This window comes from Gekko japonicus, unplaced genomic scaffold (genome assembly GCF_001447785.1).
Source record: "Gekko japonicus isolate JY-2015 unplaced genomic scaffold, Gekko_japonicus_V1.1 scaffold127, whole genome shotgun sequence".
In the NCBI taxonomy this organism is placed as follows: Eukaryota; Metazoa; Chordata; class Lepidosauria; order Squamata; family Gekkonidae; genus Gekko; species Gekko japonicus.
In genome coordinates this window covers 299,843-323,072 of record NW_015170891.1, presented here as the reverse complement: position 1 = coordinate 323,072, position 23,230 = coordinate 299,843, and the positions used below count along the sequence as shown (strand labels likewise).

The 23,230-nt window shown below is 42.0% G+C and overlaps 1 protein-coding gene across 4 annotated transcripts in view; it reads left to right on the top strand.

Moving 5' to 3' along the window:
• Positions 1-23,230, top strand: part of NEK6 (NIMA related kinase 6) — a 209,739-nt gene that overhangs the window by 126,302 nt on the left and 60,207 nt on the right. For all 4 annotated transcript variants that reach the window (XM_015418434.1, XM_015418435.1, XM_015418436.1 and 1 more), the window contains one exon: positions 12,275-12,394. In XM_015418434.1, the coding sequence (XP_015273920.1) occupies positions 12,302-12,394 (93 nt within the window). In that variant the 5' untranslated portion in view covers positions 12,275-12,301. The remainder of the gene's footprint in view (positions 1-12,274; positions 12,395-23,230) is intronic.

Genomic DNA, 23,230 nt, shown 5'->3' with positions numbered 1-23,230 from the left:
GCAGCTTCTGTCACGCGTCTCGGGCCGGGGCTCTCGCCCGAGCGCGTCCTGCGGTCGTCTCGTGCAGCCGGGCGTCTTCTGGGGAGGTTCGGCGTTGGGGCGCTGCCTCCCTCTCCCGGTCTTCGGCGCTGGCGACGGCCGGTAGGTCAGGGTGTGGGGAGTTCCTCGGGGCGTCATTGTTAAAAGTATATGCTTTTGTGTGAGTGTTTGTCTGTTTTGGCAGGTCACTGCGTGGTGTGGCTCTCTGACTCTCACAGTTTAAAATTTTGGCTCTTTTTGTCGAACTTGTTCGCCACCCCTGAACTAGGGCATGTACCCCTGCCAGGAAAAGCCACAGCTGGCTAACCAGTGGAAGCTGCTAAAAGGCACTCCTGGCCACAGCTGCCACCTGCTGGTTGTCTACTCATCTGTTTCAGCAGAATTTAATTCTCTTCCATGACAGTCACAGGGAAGCACCTCTGTTTCACTGTCACTCTCTTGCATTAGGTTGGTGATTACAATTTCCCTTCCGCCTTGCAAGAGGACACCTATAAATTAGATTTTTATATTTGGTTTTTGATTTCCCTGCAAAGCCAATTAGATGAATTTATACATTGATTTTTAAATCTGGATTATTATATATATTTGTGGTTTTATTTCCCCCTCCCCATTTACAAATGAAAACAAAATACATGTACTCTCTCAGTTCATAGGGGTAACTAGCTGGAAAACATTAATTACAACTCCAAAAACCGCCATGCTTGCCTAATATTGGCTTCTTAACAAAACCAGGGAATTGTTTATTTGCTGTAGGTCTGTCCCATGCCACCCTTAACTGACGCTCAAAATAGTCAGGAAAGGGAAAGACATTTTCCACATGCTCTTCTGGAGGAAAGAACTCATGATCTCCTCTAGACCTGGATTTTAACTTGGGTCTGGAAGGAATGTGATCCTCAGATGGAGGAGTCTCCTGGATTTTTAAGGCTTTAATGGCCTTGGTCAAAAACTTTTAAAAAGCAGCTGGACTGCTCAGGCATCTTGATTTCTTCCACTTCCTCGTCTGAGAGAAATTCCCTGTCCTCTCTGTCTTCAGTAAGGGACCCCATAGACTCTTCATTTTCCCAGTGCTCCTCTCTAGATCCCCTACTGGGTCTTGGGGGAGCTTTTTGAGCAGCCTTAGTGGGCCATGGGGCAGAAGGCTGGGATGGCTGGCCTTGAAGGGACCCTTGCCCGGGAATACCTCCCCTATCGCAGAAGGAAGAAATGCCCTCCTGCATAGCCTGGTGGAAGGCCAGCATGAGATCAGCCGGGTTGATTTAAGCCCCTTGGAAAGAATTACTCTCCATATGGCCAGGGTCTGGGGCAAGGGAACGCGAATTGGAGGGCTTACAAGCTCCTTCAGTTCCAGGATTGCGCTGCAGAGGACTTGAAATGGCGCCCAAAATCCACTCCAATTCTTCAAAATGGCCGCCGATCTTTGCCTGTGCAGAAATGGCGGGCTCCGCTTTTTCCTGTGGCCAGCGGCGCATCTGTGCCCACTGTGCCGCCACCTCTGCCACGCTCATTGGGGTGGCACAAACAAGCCCCGAAGGCAGGTTGGCCCTACTGCCGAGTTGCGCTCCATCCGCTGCCACGATGAGCACTGCCGCCTTGTCCCCCGAAGAAAAGCCTTCAGAGTGCTCCATCGCCATCTTGCACGCCTCCAAGCACTTGGGAGGAGCTTGCCTCACGACGTCTTCTGGCTCCACAAAGGAACAGAAGGAAGGCAGAGAGGAAAGATAGCAAGGGGGGAGGACGTGCGGAAGAAAAAAGGGCTGAGGAAAAAATAGTGAGCTAAAGGAGAAAAGTAGATGGACAGAAAATGCAGAGCCCTGTCCCTAGCTGCTACTCCCTAAGAGGCAGGAATAGAACTGAGGGGGCAGGGCTATTCCCAAGGTGCCAACAGGAAGGAGAAAAAAGTATTTCCTGCCTCCCTAAAGGAACAATGGGAATAACCCATGGAGATTTCCTCCACCTCAGAGGGAGAACTGGCCTTCTAAACTTTGGAGCATGTATATAATGGCAAAAGTTACAGAGAATCTCAGTGATACATACACTCAGCCTATTGTTCGACTTTGTCTCAATATGGATACCTATTTTACAATATTTGACTCAACAAGAAGAAATACCTAAAATAATAGGTCTGTTACACCTTTGGTAATCTACTCTTCTTTTGTTCTTCCCTGTTATACAATGCTTTTTATCTTGTCTTTTACAGCATTTGTTACAACTATACTAATTTGCTTACCTGTTTTCCGATGTTTGTTATTGGTTGTGTAATGGTTTAATAAAATTGTTTTTGAGGGGGGAAAAGAAACATAAGGTGATCGTTAGCATCTGGAAATAAGGATGGTTCAAAAATTGTTGGTTGGCCATGTTGTCTGTCATATCCAGTTCAAAGAAAAAATGCAAGCATGTTTTCTGTCATGGCTGGTGCATGCATCAACCAAAATCTTTAAGCTGCAGTTGGACCTCCACAGGCCAGTCAGATGTGTATGCTTTAAAAGTCAAGCTGGCACATCTCTGAAGAATCTTTCGTGGCCAGTCTGCTACCTACAGAGTGTGCATTGGCCAATTACTGTTCTCCCTCTTTAACTGCTGCTATACCTATAGTATGTTTGTTACCAACATCCCAGAATAGCTGCCAGTTTTGAGCAGGACACCATGTCCCTTGGGTGTCAGCAAGAATCAGTGCTGGTGTCATGTGAGCAGATACATATCAGTTTTCAAAACTGATATTTCGTTCTTACCTCTTACAAAGTTACCTCTTACAAAGCAAAAGGTGCTTTGAAAGAAATACTAGCCCACCCCAAATACTTGCTGGGTTTTGCAGAATTGTAGTAGATTTCTCTGTTGTCTGTGCTGTCATGGTGAGTGAGCATACCTCATTCTGCTGACAGATGTGACTTAATTTCAGAAGAGAATTTGTTTCTGCTTGAGCATTGCTACTTACACAAGGTGAGTCATGATGCTGCGGCTGTAAGAGAGTCACGCTTAAACTAGGGAAATCACAATTAGGGATGGGCATAAACTGGCTCACAAGCTATAATTTGGGCCAAACTTTGACCGGTTTGGAGCTCAGAAACCGATGTCCGGGGAAGGTGCATTCTCTGAACATTTACTGGACTTTTGGCTGGTTCAGTTCAGCCACTCTGGGCTTCAGTCTCTCTCCACTGGCTCAGCTGTCTTGGGCTCCCTCATGCAGCCCCTTTGAACGGCCTGTACAAACAAGTCTAAGACAGTGGAGCCAGCAGAAAGGAGGAGGTGGTGCCCCCTGGGAGGTACTTAACCCCCATAATTAATTTTCTGTTTTTGCGCCCTGCTGCTTTGAAAGGGGGGGGGGGGTGAGCAAAACTAAAGGATTAAATGAAGCCCCTTCCTGGGCGATTCCCACCTTCTTTCTCCCGGCCACGGCCAGGAGAAAAGATGCAGTGATCCTCCTAGAAGGGGATTCCTTTCTCCCTTTCTCCTGACCATGGCTCGCCATGGCTGGGAGAAGGGGGGATTGCCCAGGAAGGGGCTTCCATTTATACCTAACAGCTGAGTGGTGGGTTCTGCTGCTCAGCTGTTGTTTAAATGGCTGGAAGCCATTGGTTTTGCTCCCCACTGCTTCACTGTTCCCTTTCTCCTGGCTACGGCTTGCTGCAGCTGGAAGAAATGGGGAACTGAATTTGCTGGACCGATTCAGTTCATGTGGGGCTGGTTCAGTTTGGGGTTCGGTCTTTTTTTGGTTTGTGCCCATCCCTAGTCACAATGGTGTTTTTGTTGTTGTTGACAACTAAAACAGGCCATTTGATGTCTTTTACATAATGGGAATTGCATATTCCTAAAAGCAAGCAGTATTCACAGATATTAAACCATCCTTGCATAATCCCTGTAGCCTTTCTAAAATAACTTTGTATCCATTTGTTGGATTTGAAAAACTTTTTTAAAAAACTGGTCTATGAGAATACAAAAAAGCCATAGAGGTACAACATTGAAATATGTGGATAATGATGTTCTTTAAAGGCCACAGAAAACCCGTGCAAATTAGGCTTCGTTTATTAGGCTGTTTCGTTCAATTAGTTGTCTGCTTATTTCTGCCTCATATATATTTTTCTGGGCTGTGCAATTGATAGAGACAGCCTAGCTGAGAGCTCTTCAGTGCAGAGGTAAGGGTATCAGAGGCTCATTTGTTATCACTGGATTTTGCCCCTATTTTGACAAACACATTTCCTGTAGTCACAGTGCAATACATTGACTCACAATGTTGGCATGTGCCATCATACAATATTGAGGCAGAATTGGTCAAGAGGGCAGTAAATGTGACATTATTCTACTGAATGAGTATAACAAGAAATACGTAGTGACATGCATAGCCAGTCACGTAGCTTGTTTATAGATGGAATAAGCTTTATCTTGATTAATTACTTCATAAGGTTGTTTCTTGCCCCTACCTGGAAATGTGAAGGCCCACAGTTTTATTCATCCCCTATGGACTCTTCTTCTTTCATAATTTTGGGGAAGAGTGGGGGGGGGGGAATGGTCATGAAATATTTTTCATTGTCATTAGGTAATAATAATAATACTTGCTTGTCCTGTAGACATAAGCAGTATTTTCCAGGCTATATTTACTGTGACTAATTTTGTCCACAATTAATATAATGTTATGATGATGATACATTTTGAATCGTTCTGTGGTATAAAACGTAACTCAGTATCCAAATATGCTGCTAGTCTTACTGTAACTGGATGAGACTGTTTCTGTCTGAATTATACACTTTTTTTATTTACTGTAACATTTGTTATGCTTTTCTTTTTTTTTTTTTACTGCTCAGGCAGCAGAAAACTAAGATACATGCATGAAAATTAGTATAGGCCACAGCATTTTGCAGTATTCTCTCTCTCTCTCTCTCTCTCTCAAGTACTGGGTGTATTTTAACTTTTGCTTGTAGAAAACCAAAGCATTTATACTTGTAAGTGACATAAATCTGGCATATAAAATTATACTATGCGAACTACTAACTGATGCCTTTTGTATTGTTAAAGCAGTAAAATAACTTCAGGCTTTATAAGAAAGTAAGTATTGCATAATTGAATGTTTCCCCAAAGTTTGGGGTTCCCCAAAGAACTTTCCCATGGGATCAAAATTTATGGAGGTAGTGGCTGGAATTCTAAGCCTTTCTTCATGTTTGTGCACTTCTTTACCTGTTGCAGAGGTAGTCCTCTGCTGTGCAGCACATTCCTCTAGCAATAGGCTTTTTAGCTTATTGAACGGCACTAGTCTGGCATAAAACAGGTTCAAGCCCAGTAGCATCTTAGAGACCAAGGAGAGTTTCAGGGTATAAGCTTTCGAGAGTCAAAGCTCCCTTCTCCCTCTGAGGTGGAGGCCATCTTGTGGGTGATTCCCATCCATCATTCAGGGAGGCAGGAACAAATCAAACTTCCTGTTTCCTGTGGTGGGAGTCACCCTAGGCTCAGTTTCTTTCCTGCTTCAAAAGGGAGAGCAGCTTGCTAGGTTCTTGTCTATCAACCTTGCTGTTATTCTTCATTTCTTGACTCCTTCTCTTTGTGTTTCCTACTTACTTATTCCTACTTACTTATATCTCTGCCTTTCCTTAATTAAAAAATAATAATTCTGTTCTATCGTTCCCTCCCTCCCCCCATCTTTGGACCTTGGGGGACTCTACTGCAGCGACTCTCCCTCAGGCTGCATAGTGCTGATCGGTTGTTTGACCGAATGGATCCCTCTCATACCGACGACGGCTTCCTCTTGACTCCGGAGGCTGACGCGGCAGGGAGGTCTGCCAAAGAGGCTGCGGCTCGAAAATGGGCGGCCGCAGCATCAAACGCTGAGTTCGAAACAGGCGGCATGGAGAAATGCGCCAAAGTGAAAGTGGCAAAACGCAAGGAGACGATGGCGCCGCCGGCCATTTTGAAGCACTCTACTATTAATGCTTCATCAACTGGGGATTGCCAACAGTGCGTAGCCCCGCGATCCGAGCCCAATATGATCCAAGGGCATAGTACAGGCTCCCATGTTGCTATGAGCCAACCAGATGGGGAGGAGTTCGAAGCGGATCAGCAGGCTGGTAATGATGGCGTGCCCAGTCCCCCCCGTCTTCTAGTGCAATGGCCTTCCTTAGAAGAGCCATAAGGGAAGAGATGGCCTGTGCCCATGGAGGGGAGAAGGAAATTCGCCCTAGATCCTCCACTCCATCCTTGTCTTCCTTCATTCCCAACCCTGCCCAATATGGGAATAGTAACCCATGGCCCACTAAGGCGGCGCAAAAAGGGTACCCCAGTGAGAGAAATATGTATGAGCCTCTGGAAGAGGATTGCGTGTCGCATGGCTCTAGTGATATGGAGGAGGGGGAATTTTCTTCTAATGATGGAGAAGAAAAAGGGAATGAAAGGAAACCTGTAGCATCAGAGCAGTCCTTTCGCTTTTTTAAAGGAGAAGACTTTCAGTACCTACTCTCCAAAATGCTTTCAGTCTTACATATTCAGAATACTCACTCCTTAATAAATAAGGAGGAGGGCACAACAAAAGGGGAGAGGGACGAGATAACCAATTAGTTTTCCCTCCAATGGATCACTCAGAGCAGGCCTTTCCCTTCCCAGGTTTTTATGTGAGAAAAATAAAGGTTGAATGGCAAAGACCTATGTCTAATAGGCCATTTCCTGCATTTGTAAGGAGACTATATCCCACCTCATCTGTTGCTTCACAGATGAAGGTGGGATATAACCCCAAAGATTTGTCATGTCCCCAATTCACAAGAGTACTGTAAAGCGAGACAGAACATGGTCTGCAGTATTTCATCTTCTGGATATACAGGCAATAGAACCTGTCCCGGCGGTCCAACACGGTAAAGGAGTGTATTCCATTTTTTTCACGGTCCCCAAAAAGAATGGGGACTGGAGAGCAATTTTAGATCTGAAATTCGTGAACCAATTCATTGCTCCCAAACGTTTTCGCATGGAGACACTCTGGTTAATTGCGGAATCTCTCCAACCAGAGGACTTCATGGTATCAATAGACCTCACGGAGGCCTACATGTACATTCCAATCTTTGCCCCGCACAGGAAATTTTTGCGTATTTGCTTGGGGGACCAACACTTCCAGTTCAGTGCACTCCCCTTCGGTCTCTCATCAGCACCCAGAGTATTCACAAAGATCCTGGTACACCCTATAGTACATCTGAGGGAACGGGGTGTTCACATTCACCCATACCTAGACAACCTACTAGTAAGGTCAAGGACCCTGGAACAATTGTTGAAGGACTTGGAACAGGACACTACATTGTCTCCAGAAGTTCGGGTTCCTGACAAATTTGAACAAGAGCTCATTGAAACTGTCTCGGCATCTGGAACATCTAGGCGTAGTCATAGACACCAAGAGAAAGAAGTTGTTTCTTCCACTCCAGAAGGCGCGGAAAATCAAGGCCATAGCCAACCAGATCATCTCAGCCCGGACCTCCTCTCTGTCCATACTCACCAAAATGATGGGCCTCATAGTGGCTGCTTTCGACAAGCTGCAGTGGGGAAGGTTCCACTCCAGGCAACTCCAGATCTTCTTGAGACCATTTCAGTACTCCATTACAACACGACTGGACATCTCCCTGAAAGTGCCATTGCAAGTCAAGATGAGCCTCCGCTGGTGGTCCAATCTATCCAACGGGAAATTCTTTTGGATCCAAGAGAGGATTCAAATTTTCACCGATGCGAGCCTAGAGGGATGGGGAGCCACTCTCGAGAATCAACCAGTACAAGGCAAGTGGTCCACAGACGAACAGACCTTGCCGATCAGTCTGCTAGAATTACGTGCGGTCCGGCTTGCTCTACAATCCTTTGCACCCCAATCCAGGGGAGTCATGTTCTAGTTCGCACGGACAATATTTCTGCAAAGGCGTACCTGAACAAACAGGGCGGGTCCAGGTCATCGACCTTACACAGAGAGGCGACCAAACTACTGAAATGGGCAGAAACCAACTTAGCCTCAATTCAAGCAGAACATGTGAAGGGAGTAGCGAATATCCAGGCCGACTGGTTAAGTTGTCAGGAGATCCAGGAGAGCGAATGGACCCTGAACAGAAGGATATTCCACTTCATAACGAACAGCCTGGGCACTCCCATTGTAGACCTCTTCGCATCTCCAGCCAATGCTCAACTATCAAGGTTCTTCATGTGATACTTTCATCGCCAAGCGGAAGCCACAGATGCCCTAACAGCACCGTGGCCCAGAGGTCTCCTATATGCCTTTCCACCACTACCAGTACTACCCAAGCCACTACAGAGAATACAGATACTTCAGGCAGAGGTTATAGTAGTAGCTCTGTTCTGGCCAAGGCGTCCATGGTTTACTTCACTACAAGAGATGGCGATACGACCTCCACTAATACTGCCAGTGGACACAGACATGTTGTTGCAAGGCCCACTCAGACATCCCAATCCAGAGTGGTTCCATCTAACCGCATGGAGGTTGAAAGGACTAAGCTCCTGAAGTTGGGCTATAGTCAACAGGTGGTTGAGACTATGTTGGCATCCCGAAGACCATCCACTTCGAGGATTTATAATTACACTTGGAAGGTATTTGTAAGATGGTCTCAGAAGAAAACGGTGGACCCTCTACGTCCCAAGATTAGGGACATACTAAACTTCCTACAAGATGGTGTCGAGAACGGTTTGAGAGCCAATACTCTAAAACGTCAAATCACGGCTCTTGCTACAGTTTTACCTCGTTTCAAAGATCTGCCAATTTCTCAGCATCTCCACGTAATCAGGTTGCTGAAGGGTACATCGCTCAAGAATCCTCTGGTCAAACCCAGATTTCCTACATGGAAATTAAACACAGTGCTCAATGCATTGACAAAGAGTCTCTTCAAGCCACTAAAAGAGGTATCTTTGAAGTTTTTAAGGATGAAAGTGATATTCTTGATAGCGATAACGTCTGCCAGAAGAATTTCTGAGCTGGGAGCTCTTTCTGTTCAATCCGACCTATGCATATTTCACAAGGATAAAGTTATTTTGAGGACAGATCCTGCATTTTGTCCAAAAGTCAACTCATCTTTTCATAGGAACCAGGAGATTTATCTTCCGTCCTTCTCACCCAATCCAGTACATACACAGGAAAAGCTGTGGCACACCCTAGACGTCAGGAGGGCATTGAAATGTTATATTATCAGGATGGCATCGTTTAGAAGGGCGGAAGCCATGTTTGTGAACATTTCTCCTCCTCATACGGGGAGAAAAATGTCAAATTCCACCTTAAGCCTAACTATCAGGACATGCATAGCCGAAGCATACAAATGCTCGAAGCTAAAGGTTCCAGAAGCCATCACAGCGCATTCTCTACGTAGTGCTGCCACGAATGCAGCACTGACCAACAGAGCTTTGGTGGAAGAAGGTGTGCAGGGCCGCTACTTGGTCATCGCTTTCAACTTTCATCAGGCACTATAAGATCAATGTCTATGCCTCGGCTGATACAGCCTTCGGGAGGAGAGTACTGCAGTCTATTCTTCCTTCCGATGATGACCACCCTCCCAACATTTAGGGACACTGCTCTGGGAGGCCCCACAAGATGGTCTCCACCTCAGAGGGAGAACAACCATTGGTACTTACCGAGAACGGTCCTTCTCCTCTGAGGCTTAGAGGACATCTTAGCCCTCCAGGGTCGTCATCACCTATAATCCTTACCTGTCACTGTTAGTATATTTCCTGTTTGTTCTGTGGTTAAATCTCTTACTATGTTATAGTCGTTAATAGGTTATTCAAAGTTACTTTTTTGTGCGATGTTTACATTAATAGTATTACTTTCGGAGCACCACAACTGAGCCTAGGGTGACTCCCACCACAGGAAACAGGAAGTTTGATTTGTTCCTGCCTCCCTGAATGATGGATTGGAACCACCCACAAGATGTCCTCCAAGCCTCAGAGGAGAAGGACCCTTCTCGGTAAGTACCAATGGCCGTTCCTCAGACACTCAAAAGTTTAACTCTGGTTGGTCTCTAAGGTGCTACTGGACTCAAATCTGTTTTACTGCAAACCAACATGGCTACCCTCTGAAACTCATCTTCATAATTGAAAGTTCCTGTAACTGGCTAACTGCCTCCCATAGCACTGTGCTAGTGAAAGCAAAGTTTACAATCCAGGCCTTTGCATCTTTACCTCTGCATCGTCTTCCCATGTGGAGACCTCCCATTTCCATAGGAACTAGGAATTAGCCCTAAAGGCTTTCCATCTGCAGTGCTTTCCTTGCTTTCTAGGCATGTGATCCTAAATACCTAAATTCGTCAACCTGTTGTAATTCATATGCACCGATCTTCCATCTTTTATTTAATAATTTTGTTGGCTTTGTAAACACTATGATCTTAGATTTACCTTCGTCTGTTTCCAAAAGTTCGCTATTGCAATAGGCAATGAATGCTTTTATAACACATTTTAAACTGATATGGAGAGCAAGACAAGCTCATCAGGCGGGTAGAAAGGCGGGTACTGGGTGATTTCCCAGACACGTGTGGGTGGAGATGCCTTGCATTCAACTATAGGTGGAATACATGGCGTGCAAGGACACAGCCCGTGGACACCTCTTTGGATGTGATGAGGGGCCTGTGGAATAAGCAGGGAATATAATAAAGTCCATGGAATGACCAGTTTGTAACTATGTTGTAAATACTGCATATGCTTCAACTGATCATCACTTCTTCAAGGGCTCATCGTAATTTTCAACAGGATATTTGCGCTCCTTTGTAGAAATGGACGAAGAAAGATACTTGCTCAGGTTTTTTTTCTTAGAGAGAAGTGTAATACATTTGTTTTAAAATGTTTTAAATCTCTTCATATACAGAGTGATGTACAATTCACAGACTGTATCTGAAATTCTCAATCATAAACTAGGATGCAGAGCTTTTGGAAGTGATTCTCATTCTTATTGATAGTTGCTCACAAATTTGCATATATTATTGTTTGGCAGACAGAATTATTGAAGTACACTAAAGTACATTAAAATACAGTACATACATTTAAATTAGCAAAGGGAGGATTTTATAGAGGAACATGGGAACTATGCTTCTGTGGTAGCAGAATGTGGATGCTTTGGGTTGGAATCAGCCATACTAATCATGCCTTCCTCTCCTCTTGCTGTGCCTGGAATGTCACAAAGTCCTTTTGTCTGCTTACGTGGACAAGTTGGGCAATACTCAGTCATATTGTGGAGTAAATCAGCCTCTTTCTTCCTGGAAATTATTGCCCATTCCATGCAAACAACTGCTGGTAGTGACTGACAGTGACTTGGTCCCAGTTACCTGGAGTTCGATCCAGCCATCTGTCAGCAGAAGATGCTGATGGCTGCAGATCTTTCCTGCTGAAAGAGTGATCTCATCCCCTTCTCCCTCTGCTGCAGCCCACTGACCCAGGTCTCTATTACTCCATGCAGGTTCTGCAAATACTGGGGAGGTACTATTAAGTGGAGGGTGAAGCAGAGACAATTCATGATCCTTGTGTGAGCAGATTACCTATTTCAGCTCCTTATTTCCTTATGCTGCACATTGTGTGTGTGTGTGTTATATGCCCAGGCTGTCATGATGTTATTTATATTTATTTACTTATTTCATCTATATCCTGCTTTTCTCCCCAATGGGAACCCAAAGTGGCTTACATTGTCCTCCTTTCCTCCATTTTATCTTCACAACAGTCCCATGAGGTAAGAACATAAGAAGAGCCATGCTGGATCAGACCAAAGGTCCATCTAGTCCAGCATTCAGTTCATACAGTGGCAAACCAGCTCCCTGTAGGAAGCCCACAAACAGGAAGACCATAACAGCATTATCCTGTCTATGCTCCCCAGCAATGAGTTCCACAAATAACTATACACTGTGTAAAGAAATACTTCCATTTGTCTGTCCTGAGTTTCCCACCCTTCAGCTTCAGTGGATGATAATGGGTTCTAGTAGGCAGGTTAGGTTGAGTGTGTGCGACTGACCCAAGGTCATCCACCGAGCTTCCATAACTGAGTGGAGATTCTAACCTGGATTTCCCAGATCCCAGTCCAACACTGGCTACTACAACTGCCACAAACAATAAAGGAGGTGAAGGAGATTTTAGGAACCTGGTGCTTTTTGTAGAGTGTAGAGGCTGTGTCATACTTCTGCCTATAGTGAGTAGAGGAAAGGTCTCCTGCTTCAGATGCTCGTTTACCTCTGTCACAATAAGGGGGGAAGACGCTGGTTCTTCTTGTGCTCAGTTACTTTAACACAATTATGTTATTGTTCCAATACAGCCCGAAGGCTAATAGTGGCATGTTACTATGGAAGGACAACACAATCATCCACATCATCTAGGGGACCAGAATAATCCACTGTGCAAAGTGGCGAGTCAAGAATACCAGCATGATACTCAGGTAAGCAGACCCCCCCCCCGAATATTAGGAAATTGAGCCACATTTATTTTTACATTTATTTAAATCAGATTTCCCCAACTCTTTTGAGCCTGTGGACACCTTTGGAATTCTGACACAGGGTGGTGGGCACAACAACATAATGGCTGCCAGAGGAGGCGAAGACAAACAGAAAACAGCTGCCACAGAAGGCAGAGTCACACACACAGAGGAAGCCTAAGTATAGGGAAGAAGAGGAGTAGTTTAAAAAATACAGTAGGAAAGAGGAGTGAGAGAGAATAAAACCAACACTGTGGTGGTAGCTGCAGCTGAAACAACAGTGTTTTAATCTGCCTAGCAAGTTATATCTCAACTGACCAATCAGACGTTCTTCTGGACAAGCGCCCCACATGGCCTCATCCACTTTCTAAAACACTTGGTGTTCTGAAATCTGATTGAACACTTATGCCTGCTGTTACCATGTTATTTTAGATGACCATAATACTTTCAAGAGAGATCAGAGGAAATATTTACATATTAACAAACATACCCTGTGGGCCTAGAGTTTGTTATTAAAATATAAATATAGAAGGGGGATATTTTAATAACTGATCTGTTCAAAAGTTTTACTTTTTTAATACATTACAGGATATGATGAGGGGCCTGTGGAATAAGCAGGGAATGTAATAAATTCATTCTGTAAATTGAATGATCTGTTCCACCTGTATGTTCTGTCTCAAGATGGTCTTTGCCCTCATTGCTTTTTCCCTCCATCTCCATGTTCATGTGTCCAATTCCCAAATTTGGTTTCAGTGTGTGGATCAAAACATTTGTAGGGTTGACCCCCCAAAGGCTAGGGGAAACTGTTCTGCAACATATAGGTTTGCCAAAAATGTTTTTAAAAGTTGAGTTAAAAAAACCCAGCAACTGGAACAGTGATGTTGTGCATGTACAGCCATAGCTCGGGAAGTTGTTGCTCTAACAAAAATAATAATTGCCTTGTTGCCACTGAAGGGTTGCGGGGGGAGAAGAAAGGGAATGAAAATGGCAGCCAGTGGGAGTGGGAAGGAAGAAGGACATATTGTTAAAAAAAGGTTCAGACCTACCAGGGTTTAGGTGAAGAGAGGGAACAGGGGAGGGGGGGGGGGACAGAGTGTGTAGGGCCAGTGGAGCATCGCAGAAGGATGGGAATTTCATCCTTGTGGCTTCTGTGTAGTTCCACACTGGACTGTGAAGGCTAGCTGTGAAAAATGACATTTCTGGAAGATTCAGAGCTCTAGGAGTGCTCCCCCTCTCCTCCATCTTGCACCAGAGCTTTCCTGCCCAAATGGGCATGTGACAGGCAGGGAGAGCACTCCTCCCTCGGTTCTCTCATCACCACCATGGAGAGAGATGCATTCTGATGCTTTTCTTGCCTCAGGATGATTTGTCTTTGACCTACCTGAAGGTGAAGCCTGAAATATGTCTCTCTTAAAAAAAAAAAAAAAAGTCCCAAATGACGAGCATGACATGTGTCTACTGTATCTGGGGGAAGGACCCAACACTATGGTGTGTGACTTCTGCAGCTTGTTCACCCCTGACGTCTGGCATGAAAAGGCCCCTAGACTTAAGGCAGTGGTGTGGGAGAAAGCCCTGGGGGCCCCTGACACTTGCCCTGAAAGGCACCAGACTCAACTGGAGAAAAGGGCTTGAACACCCTCAGTCATGTCTGTGCCCTCTGTCCTGACATCAGATCCAGCCTCTTGTCACATGTCTGTTTGGGCGGGGAAACTCCAGTGCAAGGTAGAGGGGAGGGGGAGCATTCCTAGAACTTTAAATCTTCCAGAAAGCTTTAGAATTTTATTCTTCATGGCTGGCCTACACAGTCCCATGTGTGCCTGCATGGAAAGTCCACTCAATGAAAAACAGTTATAAGTAAGTGCAACCCTGTTTTCCCTCCCTGTGAATCCTCATGTGTTCCCGACTTGTGTTGATATAAATAGGATACAGACAACTATATGTGCATGCACAAATATATTAGTGACATTACTTGTTTTTAGGACATGCTTGTGGCTTGTTCATTACTGGAGCCCTTGTCACTCGAGGAAAACCTTGTTTTTAGAACAGTACCTGTTAACTGAAAGGTTTCAATCAACTGTTCCTTTGTAAGCATTTCCCCTAGCCTGTTGCTCCAGATTTCCTCTTTTCCACAGCTGGTTATACACAATTGTTGTGCATAATGAGAAAATTGTTAATGTATGCTGAAATACCCTAATCAAAAGAAAAATACGTAAAAATCAAGTGGGCCAAATTTATAAGGTATGGTTGTACCTGATAACGTTTTGGTCTCCTGAAACCAGTGATGTTCAGCCTGAGAACAGAGGCATTATTTCCTGAACTAATTCATTAAAAAAGCAGAAGCGAAGCACAGCTATGAGGTTTATAAAAACAATGAGTTCCTGTGAACACATGGTGCACAGCGATGCTTTGAAATACCCTGTGTGGAAGGCAGACCTCCCTCCCCTAATGCAGCAATTTGTCATATTAAGTCGTTTAATAATAATTGATCTCCTTGAATTAGCCAAGTTACATTTTGAGCAATTAGGGTTAATTACAGTCTCATTTGGCAGGATAGAGCCCATGTAATTATTCCATGAACAAGATTAGGAAGTATTCTTATGCAGCAGATACATTCATAGCATCTTTAAAGTACATGTTGGAGTTTGAAACGGCATGGTTAACTTTAATTAGTAGATAATAACTCTTGGTGGCCTGACATTAGGATTGTTTGTTGTCATGTGTGACTATTTTTGAGCGTTCTTTTTTCACTCTCCCCCATTCTCTCTGTTTATATGTTGTGGCTGTCTCTGCACTCTTCCACTTGAGGCAAAAATGAGGCTGGGATTATTCAGAAAAGAATAGTTAAGATCCTTAAGAGTTTGTACAGCCTGTTCTCCAGAGAGGCTTAACAAATTTGGAACTATTCCTCTCAGAGAAAAGATTGAAAAGGGAAGATAAGTAGCAGTTCTTGAATATCTTGAAGGCTCTCATTGTGAAAGAGGAGGAGGAGACAGAGGAAGTATTGAAAGAGCTCCCCAGGGAGGGACAATAAGTGATGTGTTCAAAATGTAATGGTGTGGATTTAGAGTGGAAATCAAGAGACTGTTTCTGGCTGTACCAAGAATTGAGCAATGGAGCAAGTTATATCTAGAATGTGGACAGTCTTCTGGATTTTTGAGAGCCCTAGTCTTGGGGTCCCCCCCGGGACTTGTTTGGTTCTCAACAATTTTTGTTTGTTTTAAAATATTTTTGATCTTGTTATGTTGGATTTATGAGCTTCTTGTTTCTGACTGTGATTCAATAGATTTTTTTGTAAATGGTTTCATTAAATTTTTGTGTGTGTAGTTTTGAGTTTGTTTAGAGAAAGTTGGGCTAAAATGGTTAAATACTATTTTATATTGGTAAAATTGTGATTATATTAATAACAGTATTGTTAAATGATCCTGTTATAGGAATGAAGTTAAGATAGAAAGATTATTTTGAAGAGGTTGGTTTTAAAAAATTGAATCAATTTCATTAATACTTTGTAGTAGAATTTATCATAATTAGCTTCAACAGATATTAAGACAAGACAGTAATCAAGTTCTGTTCTAACACCCCCCTGAAACAAAAGATATTCATGTTGCTAAAGTTGCTCAAGATGTATTGAAAAACATTACTTATAGCATAGTAGCTACCATAGTAGGGGTCTCAAGAAATGCAAAATGTGAATGTCTTAGCACAAATGAAAAGGCTTGAATGCATGTTGATCACAAAATAAAATTAAGTGACTTAAAAGGTCAGAAGTTCAGTTATCCAGTTTGTAGAAGAACTGAAAAAGAAACAAATATTACAAGTATTCTTAAACAAATATTATAAATATTCTTACATTAAGGTATTATAGAAAATAATTAGAAGGCAGGTCTTGTAAGAAAAATCTTAATCTGTGTGAAATAATAAGAGTCAGGCCAGTTACTAAACTTTCAGAAAATCTAGAATATTTTTGCTAGAATAAGGTTGAAGCTGAGTTTCATATTATTGATCAAGTGTATGAGATCCTTGGTTATACAATGTGACAGTGAGATAGTGGTTTGTGCGAAATGGTTAACAGAAAGTTCATTTAGATTTTTGATTACTGTAACAACAATGTAAAATACATTTTCAGTAGTAGAGGATTATTGAAGAAGGTTAGTATTCTGCAGAAATTGTGAACAATGTTCAGATTAAGGCAGTATGCAGTATCTGTGGTAATTTGGTTCTGTTAGGGATTTATGCTAGAAACTGGTAAAACTGTGTGACTTGAAATCATTTGGTGCCATTTTTGTTTTGAATTAGTAGTTGGGTAGGATGTTGTTTGCTGGTTTTTTCAGGGGAGAATGGAAATTTAGGGTTTGGGATTGGGGGAAAATATAATATTACTACTTTAGCAGCATAAAATGCATATTGTATAACTTAGAATATAAAATAGTACCATTTTAAGTAATTGAGACATATTTGTTTTCTATAAGCAAGCTTGTGAACATACCCAATTTTTGAGGAAAGACCTGCAAAGTGTTGCATTTTGCTGCCTTAGTACATGCATTTTAATGTTTGTGGTGTTAGAAGTAGGCAAAAATCCAAAGCTGTTTGACACGTATAATAGGAACATGAAACGTGAGAAGTATGAATAAACGTAAATTCGAAATTTTAAAACAAGAAATGGAGCATTTAAAAATTGCAATTTTGGGAGTGAGTGAACGAAAGTGGACTGGATTAGGATGTTTTCAGTCAGAAGATTACAAAGCATTTTACTTGGGGAATGACAAACACAGGAAACTGAGTTGCTCTAATAGTGAGGTGAGATGTAGCACAAGCAATTAGGGGCTATAATGGAATGTCTGACTGAATAATATCAGTCAGACTTCATGGAAAGCCTATCAGCATAACCATCATTCAGGCTTACGCCTCAGCTACGGGTGCTGAAGAGGAAGACGTTGAAAGTTTTTATGAAGGATCCAGAAGAAATTGATGACACACCTACACAAGATGTGCTGATATTCATAGATGACTGAAACACAAAAGTGGAAAACAAAGGAGAATCAAATACTGTTGGAAAATTTGGGCTGGGAGCACAAAATGAAGCAGGAGAGTGACTCATAGAATTCTGTGAAGACAACAATTTTTTCATTGCGAAGACATATTTCAGAGAACTGAACAGACAATTGTATTTGTGGCCATCACTAGATGGCCAATACAGAAATTAAATAGATTACATAATTGGAAGCAGAAGATGAAGTAGCTCTATTTTCTCTACTAAAATGTGACCAGGAGCTGATTGTGGTACTGACCATTGATTATTAATATCAAAAATTAGAATAAAGCTGAAGAAAAACACCAAAACCTTCATCGTGCCACAATACAATCTAAACAAAATTCCTGAAGAGTTTAAAGAGCATGTAAAGAACAGATTTGCATTACTGAGTTCAAATGAATGAGAACCGGAAGAACTATGGGTTGAAAGCAGTGATATCATTGAGGAAGAATGTGCAAAGTCTGTTCCTGTAGGCAAAAGAAATGAAAAGGCTAGATGGAAGACTAATGAAACTTTTAAAATTGCTTAAGATAGACGAGGCAAAAGTAAAAGGTAACATAAATAGAACCAGAAGTCTCAATGCAGCATTCCAGAGACTGGCAGGTAGAGGCAAAGAGAACAGAATGGCTTGCCTTTGTCAAATGTGTCAGACAAAGATGTATTTTATCTCCCTATTTCTTCAATATATATGCAGAACATATCATAAGGAAAGCTGAATTAAACTTAGAACATGGTGGAGTGGAAATTAGTGGAAGGAACATTAACAGTTTGAGATATCCAGATGAAACCACATTACTGGCAGAAAATAGTGAAGACTTGAAATGACCTCCTGATGCAGGCTAAAGTAGAAAATACCAAAGCAGGAATAGAGTTGAACATCAAGAAGACAAAAGGAATTACCATTGATGAATTACACAGCTTTAAGGATGATAATGAACAAATTGAAACTGTTAAAGATTTTCTATTCCTTGGCTTCATCATCAACCAAAAGGGAAACTGTAACCAAGAAATCAGAAGGAGACTGACACTGGGAAGGGCAGCCATGAAGGAGCTAGAAAAGATCCTTAAGTATGCTGATGTGTCACTTGCAACCAAGATCAAGGTAATTCGTACTATAGTATTCCTCATTACTGTATAGGGGTATGAAAGCTGGGCAGTGAAGAAAGCTGACAGGAAGAAAGTGCCCCCCCCCCCTCTCCTTGGTCTTCACATCTCTATTGATGGTCTGATAAAATGTAAAATGTTTTTTTAATTTCAAAATTTATAGAATACTGAAGGAGGTTTGAGTATGTCTCAGGAATGTTGCTGTTGCAGAATTTGGCATAGATGATTCATTGCAAAGTTGGCATAGATGATTCATTGCAATTTACAGCTTTGTGATTTTGAATCTGAAGTGGTCAAGTGTGCACACAGTTTCTAGTAATGCCAAAGGAGCTAACTGACCAAAACAGACACAGTACAGGTACATAAACTGTGCTTCAATTTGGAAATATGAGCCTCCCAAACGATATATTTACCTGTGCAAAATAGGAGGATGTAGTAGATCTTTTGTAACCTGACTTGGTGGGGTGGGGTGGGATGGGGAGAAATCATTTTTGGGAAAAGGTATACAGTTATGGTATTGACAGATAAATTGGTTACAAGTTACGGTTTGTTGAAAACATGTTTAAGAACCATCCCTTGCTGCTAATATGCCAAATTTATATTTACGGTGTTAGTTAACCTTTTCCTTATGACTCACAATAGAACTTTCTATTTATATGTTTTCTAATTAGAGTAAGTGAATATATAACCATTGATTGTGCTGGGCAGAATGTCGTCATGGCAGCATTTCATTAGAGTAGGTTGTAAAAGAGAGGGAGCATTGCCTTACTTCAGGTTGGTAATCCAAATTTCTTGCCATTCCTGATACTTTTGAATACTGCATTTTATTATCTCCAGATTAATATGGCTCTGCTACTTCTGTCAAGCCATTGTTAAGTGCTTTACAGATGTGCAAAACAACATTTTTGGTTATTGTTGTCTTAAGTCTGTAAAATAATTGAGTGTGCTGGTCGTTGACTGTAACAACAAATTTGATTTGTTTTAAGTGAGATGTAAGCAATGATTTAATAAATATTGTTTCTGAAGGCACCCACCAGTTCTCCGTTCTTTAGTTTACTTCAGGTTCCTTTGTGCAGAACTGGTTTCTAGTGTTCCTATGTTTTTTTTTAATCAATTTGCCTGTTATCTATTGTGAAACTAGTGGTCTGTACATAAGGGTGTGTTGAGGCATATTGCTTATACTTAGGTTTGCCAACTCCAGGTTGGGAAATTCATGGAGATGTGGGGGTGGAACCTGGGGAGGGACCTCAGCAGGGTATAATGCCACAGAGTCCACCCTCCCAGCCAGCCATTTTCTCCTGGGGAAGTGATCTCTGTAATCTGGAGATAGTTGTCATTTTAGGGGATCTGTTTATACTTCTGAATTAGTTGAGGATTGTATGCTGTTGCACATTGGTGGGTAATAGTTGCATGTTTGGTCATCATGAATGAAAGTGCTAGGATAGGGACTCTGGGGCAAGTGATGCTCTGTCATCTTGGTGCTTGGGGGGGTCAACAGTGGGATGGCTTCTAATGTCCTGGCCCCACTGGTGGACCTCCTGATGGCACTGGTATTTCTGGCCACTGTGTGATACAGAGTGTTGGACTGGATGGACCTTTGGCCTGATCCAACATTGGCATCTCTTATGTTCTTATGTTCTTATGACTGAATTTATACCATCACATCAATTTTTTAAAAATATACACTCTACAGACATCACCTTTGAAACCAATGTGTTAAACAGAAACATTATCCATAAAGTCTGGTAAATCCATGTGGGGGAATTTATCCTATTTACAGCATATGAATTACAATGTTCAGCATAGTGACATCATGCTATGCAGTTGTGCATGGAGTTACATTACTGGGCTGACAAAGCAGGTCAGGTGTGTCTTGCAGATGCCTGCGGTTGGCATTGAACTGTAGTGTGAACTGTAGGCATGCTTCTACTTTCATTCTCTAAACCGGTATTTTTCTTCAGCAGAGTTAGTAATACATCTGACCTGCCTTGTCAGCTAGACTTGCCTTGTCAGCCCTATAATATGATACAAGACATAGTAAAAAAAATTTCACCTACTTCAAATGATGTATTATTTAATTTGTGCCTCAGAACTGTGCAAAAAGATAAAGTTCAATTGAGTCTTGAAATAGCTGTGATATTGGGTTTAGGGCTAGTGTGGTAGAGTGATTCAAGTATTGCACAAGGTCTGGGAGGTTTGAGTTCAAATCTTTACTCAGCCATGAAGCTCAGTGGGTGATCTTGGTCCAATCTCTACTTCTCAGTCTAACGCATCCTACAGGGGTATGTTGTAAGCATTATTTACATTTATTTATTTAAAACATTTCTATTCCACCTTGCCACCTAATTCAGGTTCCCTAAGTCAGTGATCATTAAAACATTTGAGACATTAAAAAGCATTTAAAGTACAAATATATATGTAAAACATGTAAAATACATGAAATATAATATAAACACATACAAGCACACAAACAGGGAGGAGAGCTAGTAAGAGTGAGGGAACACCAAACAATAACAACAACAAAATCCTCATCTTCTGGTGGAAAACAACAATAGATGGGACACAGATGGCTCTCCCTGGGGAGGATGTTTCAAAGTTTTGGTGCAACTGAGAAGGCCCTATCTCAGGCTGCCACCCTTTTAGCCTCAAATGGTAGGGGCACCCAAAGAAGGGCCTTCAAAGGTGACCAGAGCAGGCCCGTAGCTACATTGGAGCCTTTCGGATCCCGCCTCCCTGACTTACCACCAAGGCCCCCCAACTTCCAGCCCAGGCCCCCCAGCATACATTCAGTTTTCAACACTACATTACTCATAAGAGAGGATAAAAAAACTCATCAGATTATATAGAGGACAGACTGTGCTGCTGTTAACTTATATCAAATTTATATTGTGCAGGTTAAAACTTCCCTAAATAACATTGCAGGTGTCTTTTAATGGTGAAATCACTTAACAGTAAACATCACTCAGATATGAACTTTAAAATATATGAACTTTAAAACTACAAAGTAATGATGCATTGCAGATAGTGGGGGGACATTGCAGGCAAAAATAATTAAAATGCAGATTGTTGTTGCTAAAAATATAATGGGATCTTAATGTATTAATTGGGAAAATGTTTGCTGTTTAAAAACAAAAATGAGACATTCCCAACAAAGTTTGTACTTTTGATATCTGGCTTGGATTTAAAAAAAACCCCAAAAAACCTATAGCTGCCTAATTGGTCATAATTGCTATCAGCTAAGTGAAGGATGAACTGTAACTTAGTAGTTAGCTTTTGTGATGGGCTCAGTTTTTCAGTCCTGCCTCTTAACTCCTGGCCTGGTACTGAACAGCCTTGTTCTTAACTGATGCATGTAACTAGCGACCTATCATAGTACTATCCAGACTGGAGATACCTCAGATGGTTTATGCTGGCAAGGAATTTGTGTTTGTGTAATAACATGCCTCTGTTATGCATCTTGTGGCATTCTCAGACATCTTGAATGTAAAATATGTGGCATATTTTGTATAAGGTTTATATTTATATGTATTATATATAATATAAATGGACCGTCATAATAAGTAAGGAGGATTTTGGCATGTTCTGGTTTGACTTGGGTATATGCTTTTGTTCATGCTAATAGTTATCATCTTCTCTCTGGCTCCATTGTAGTAATGAGGTCGGATAGGCTGTGGTAGAAAATGCAAATCTAGGTCATTGCATATGTAAATGTACAGCTGTAGTCTTGGCAGATGCCAGAGTGTATCAACTGAGGTGTCCAGTTGTCACCCAGCATTAATGGGGGTTGGCAAGCCGACTTCCATGGCTGAACCATATTGCAAGGAGTTAAAGCCAGCATGCTGATCTGCTAGCATGATGTGAAGGAAGTTCTGAAGAACTTTTTTGATTTAAAATATTAACTTGATATGAATATTGACTTTAAAATTTGCATGTTACAAACTTTATGATGATACTTTGTATCATTATGTCCATGGTATGCTTGGCTGTACATTGCAGTATGTGATGTTGGGATGTGTGAGATAATGTTATTAGTTTATGTAAAAGTCAAAAGATTTCTATACAAGTTGTTGCTTCTTGTATTTTTGGAGAGACTCTGGAATGTTTGGGACATTAAATATGTTGGATTATGTCCCAACCATGCTGGAAATGCTTACTCCAGCTTTTCATCAAAGCTTTAAGCTTCCACTCTGTTACTACCTGCTTTGTGATAGAAAGTGCTATCCAGAATTTGCCTCAGAGGATCTCTCCATCTTGGCAGTCATAGCTTTCATACCAGTGGTGGAATCGTGAGCATCTTTTCTAATGCCCATAAGGCATATAGTGCAAGAGATTTCCAGAATGGTGTGGGAAATAGGTTACATAATACTTCAAGGGGAAAGGATGGGGAGAAGTGCCTCAAATGTTTCCTGCTGCATTGTGGAAACAACTTTTTAACCAGCTGCATTGGGAAATCCCATATTCTAGTACCAAGAAAATGACTGTGATATTACTGATGGCAGCTGCGTCCTCCTCTCACTCAAATTCTCTTGAAATTTTTAGTAGCGAGGAATTTGAGCACTACAGGCTGGAATTATTTTACAAGGCACCATATTGACCACTCAGGAGGAGCCAGGGATAGTATTTTTAAAAGAACAATTTAACAAAGACATTTGAGAAGGAGGATAAAC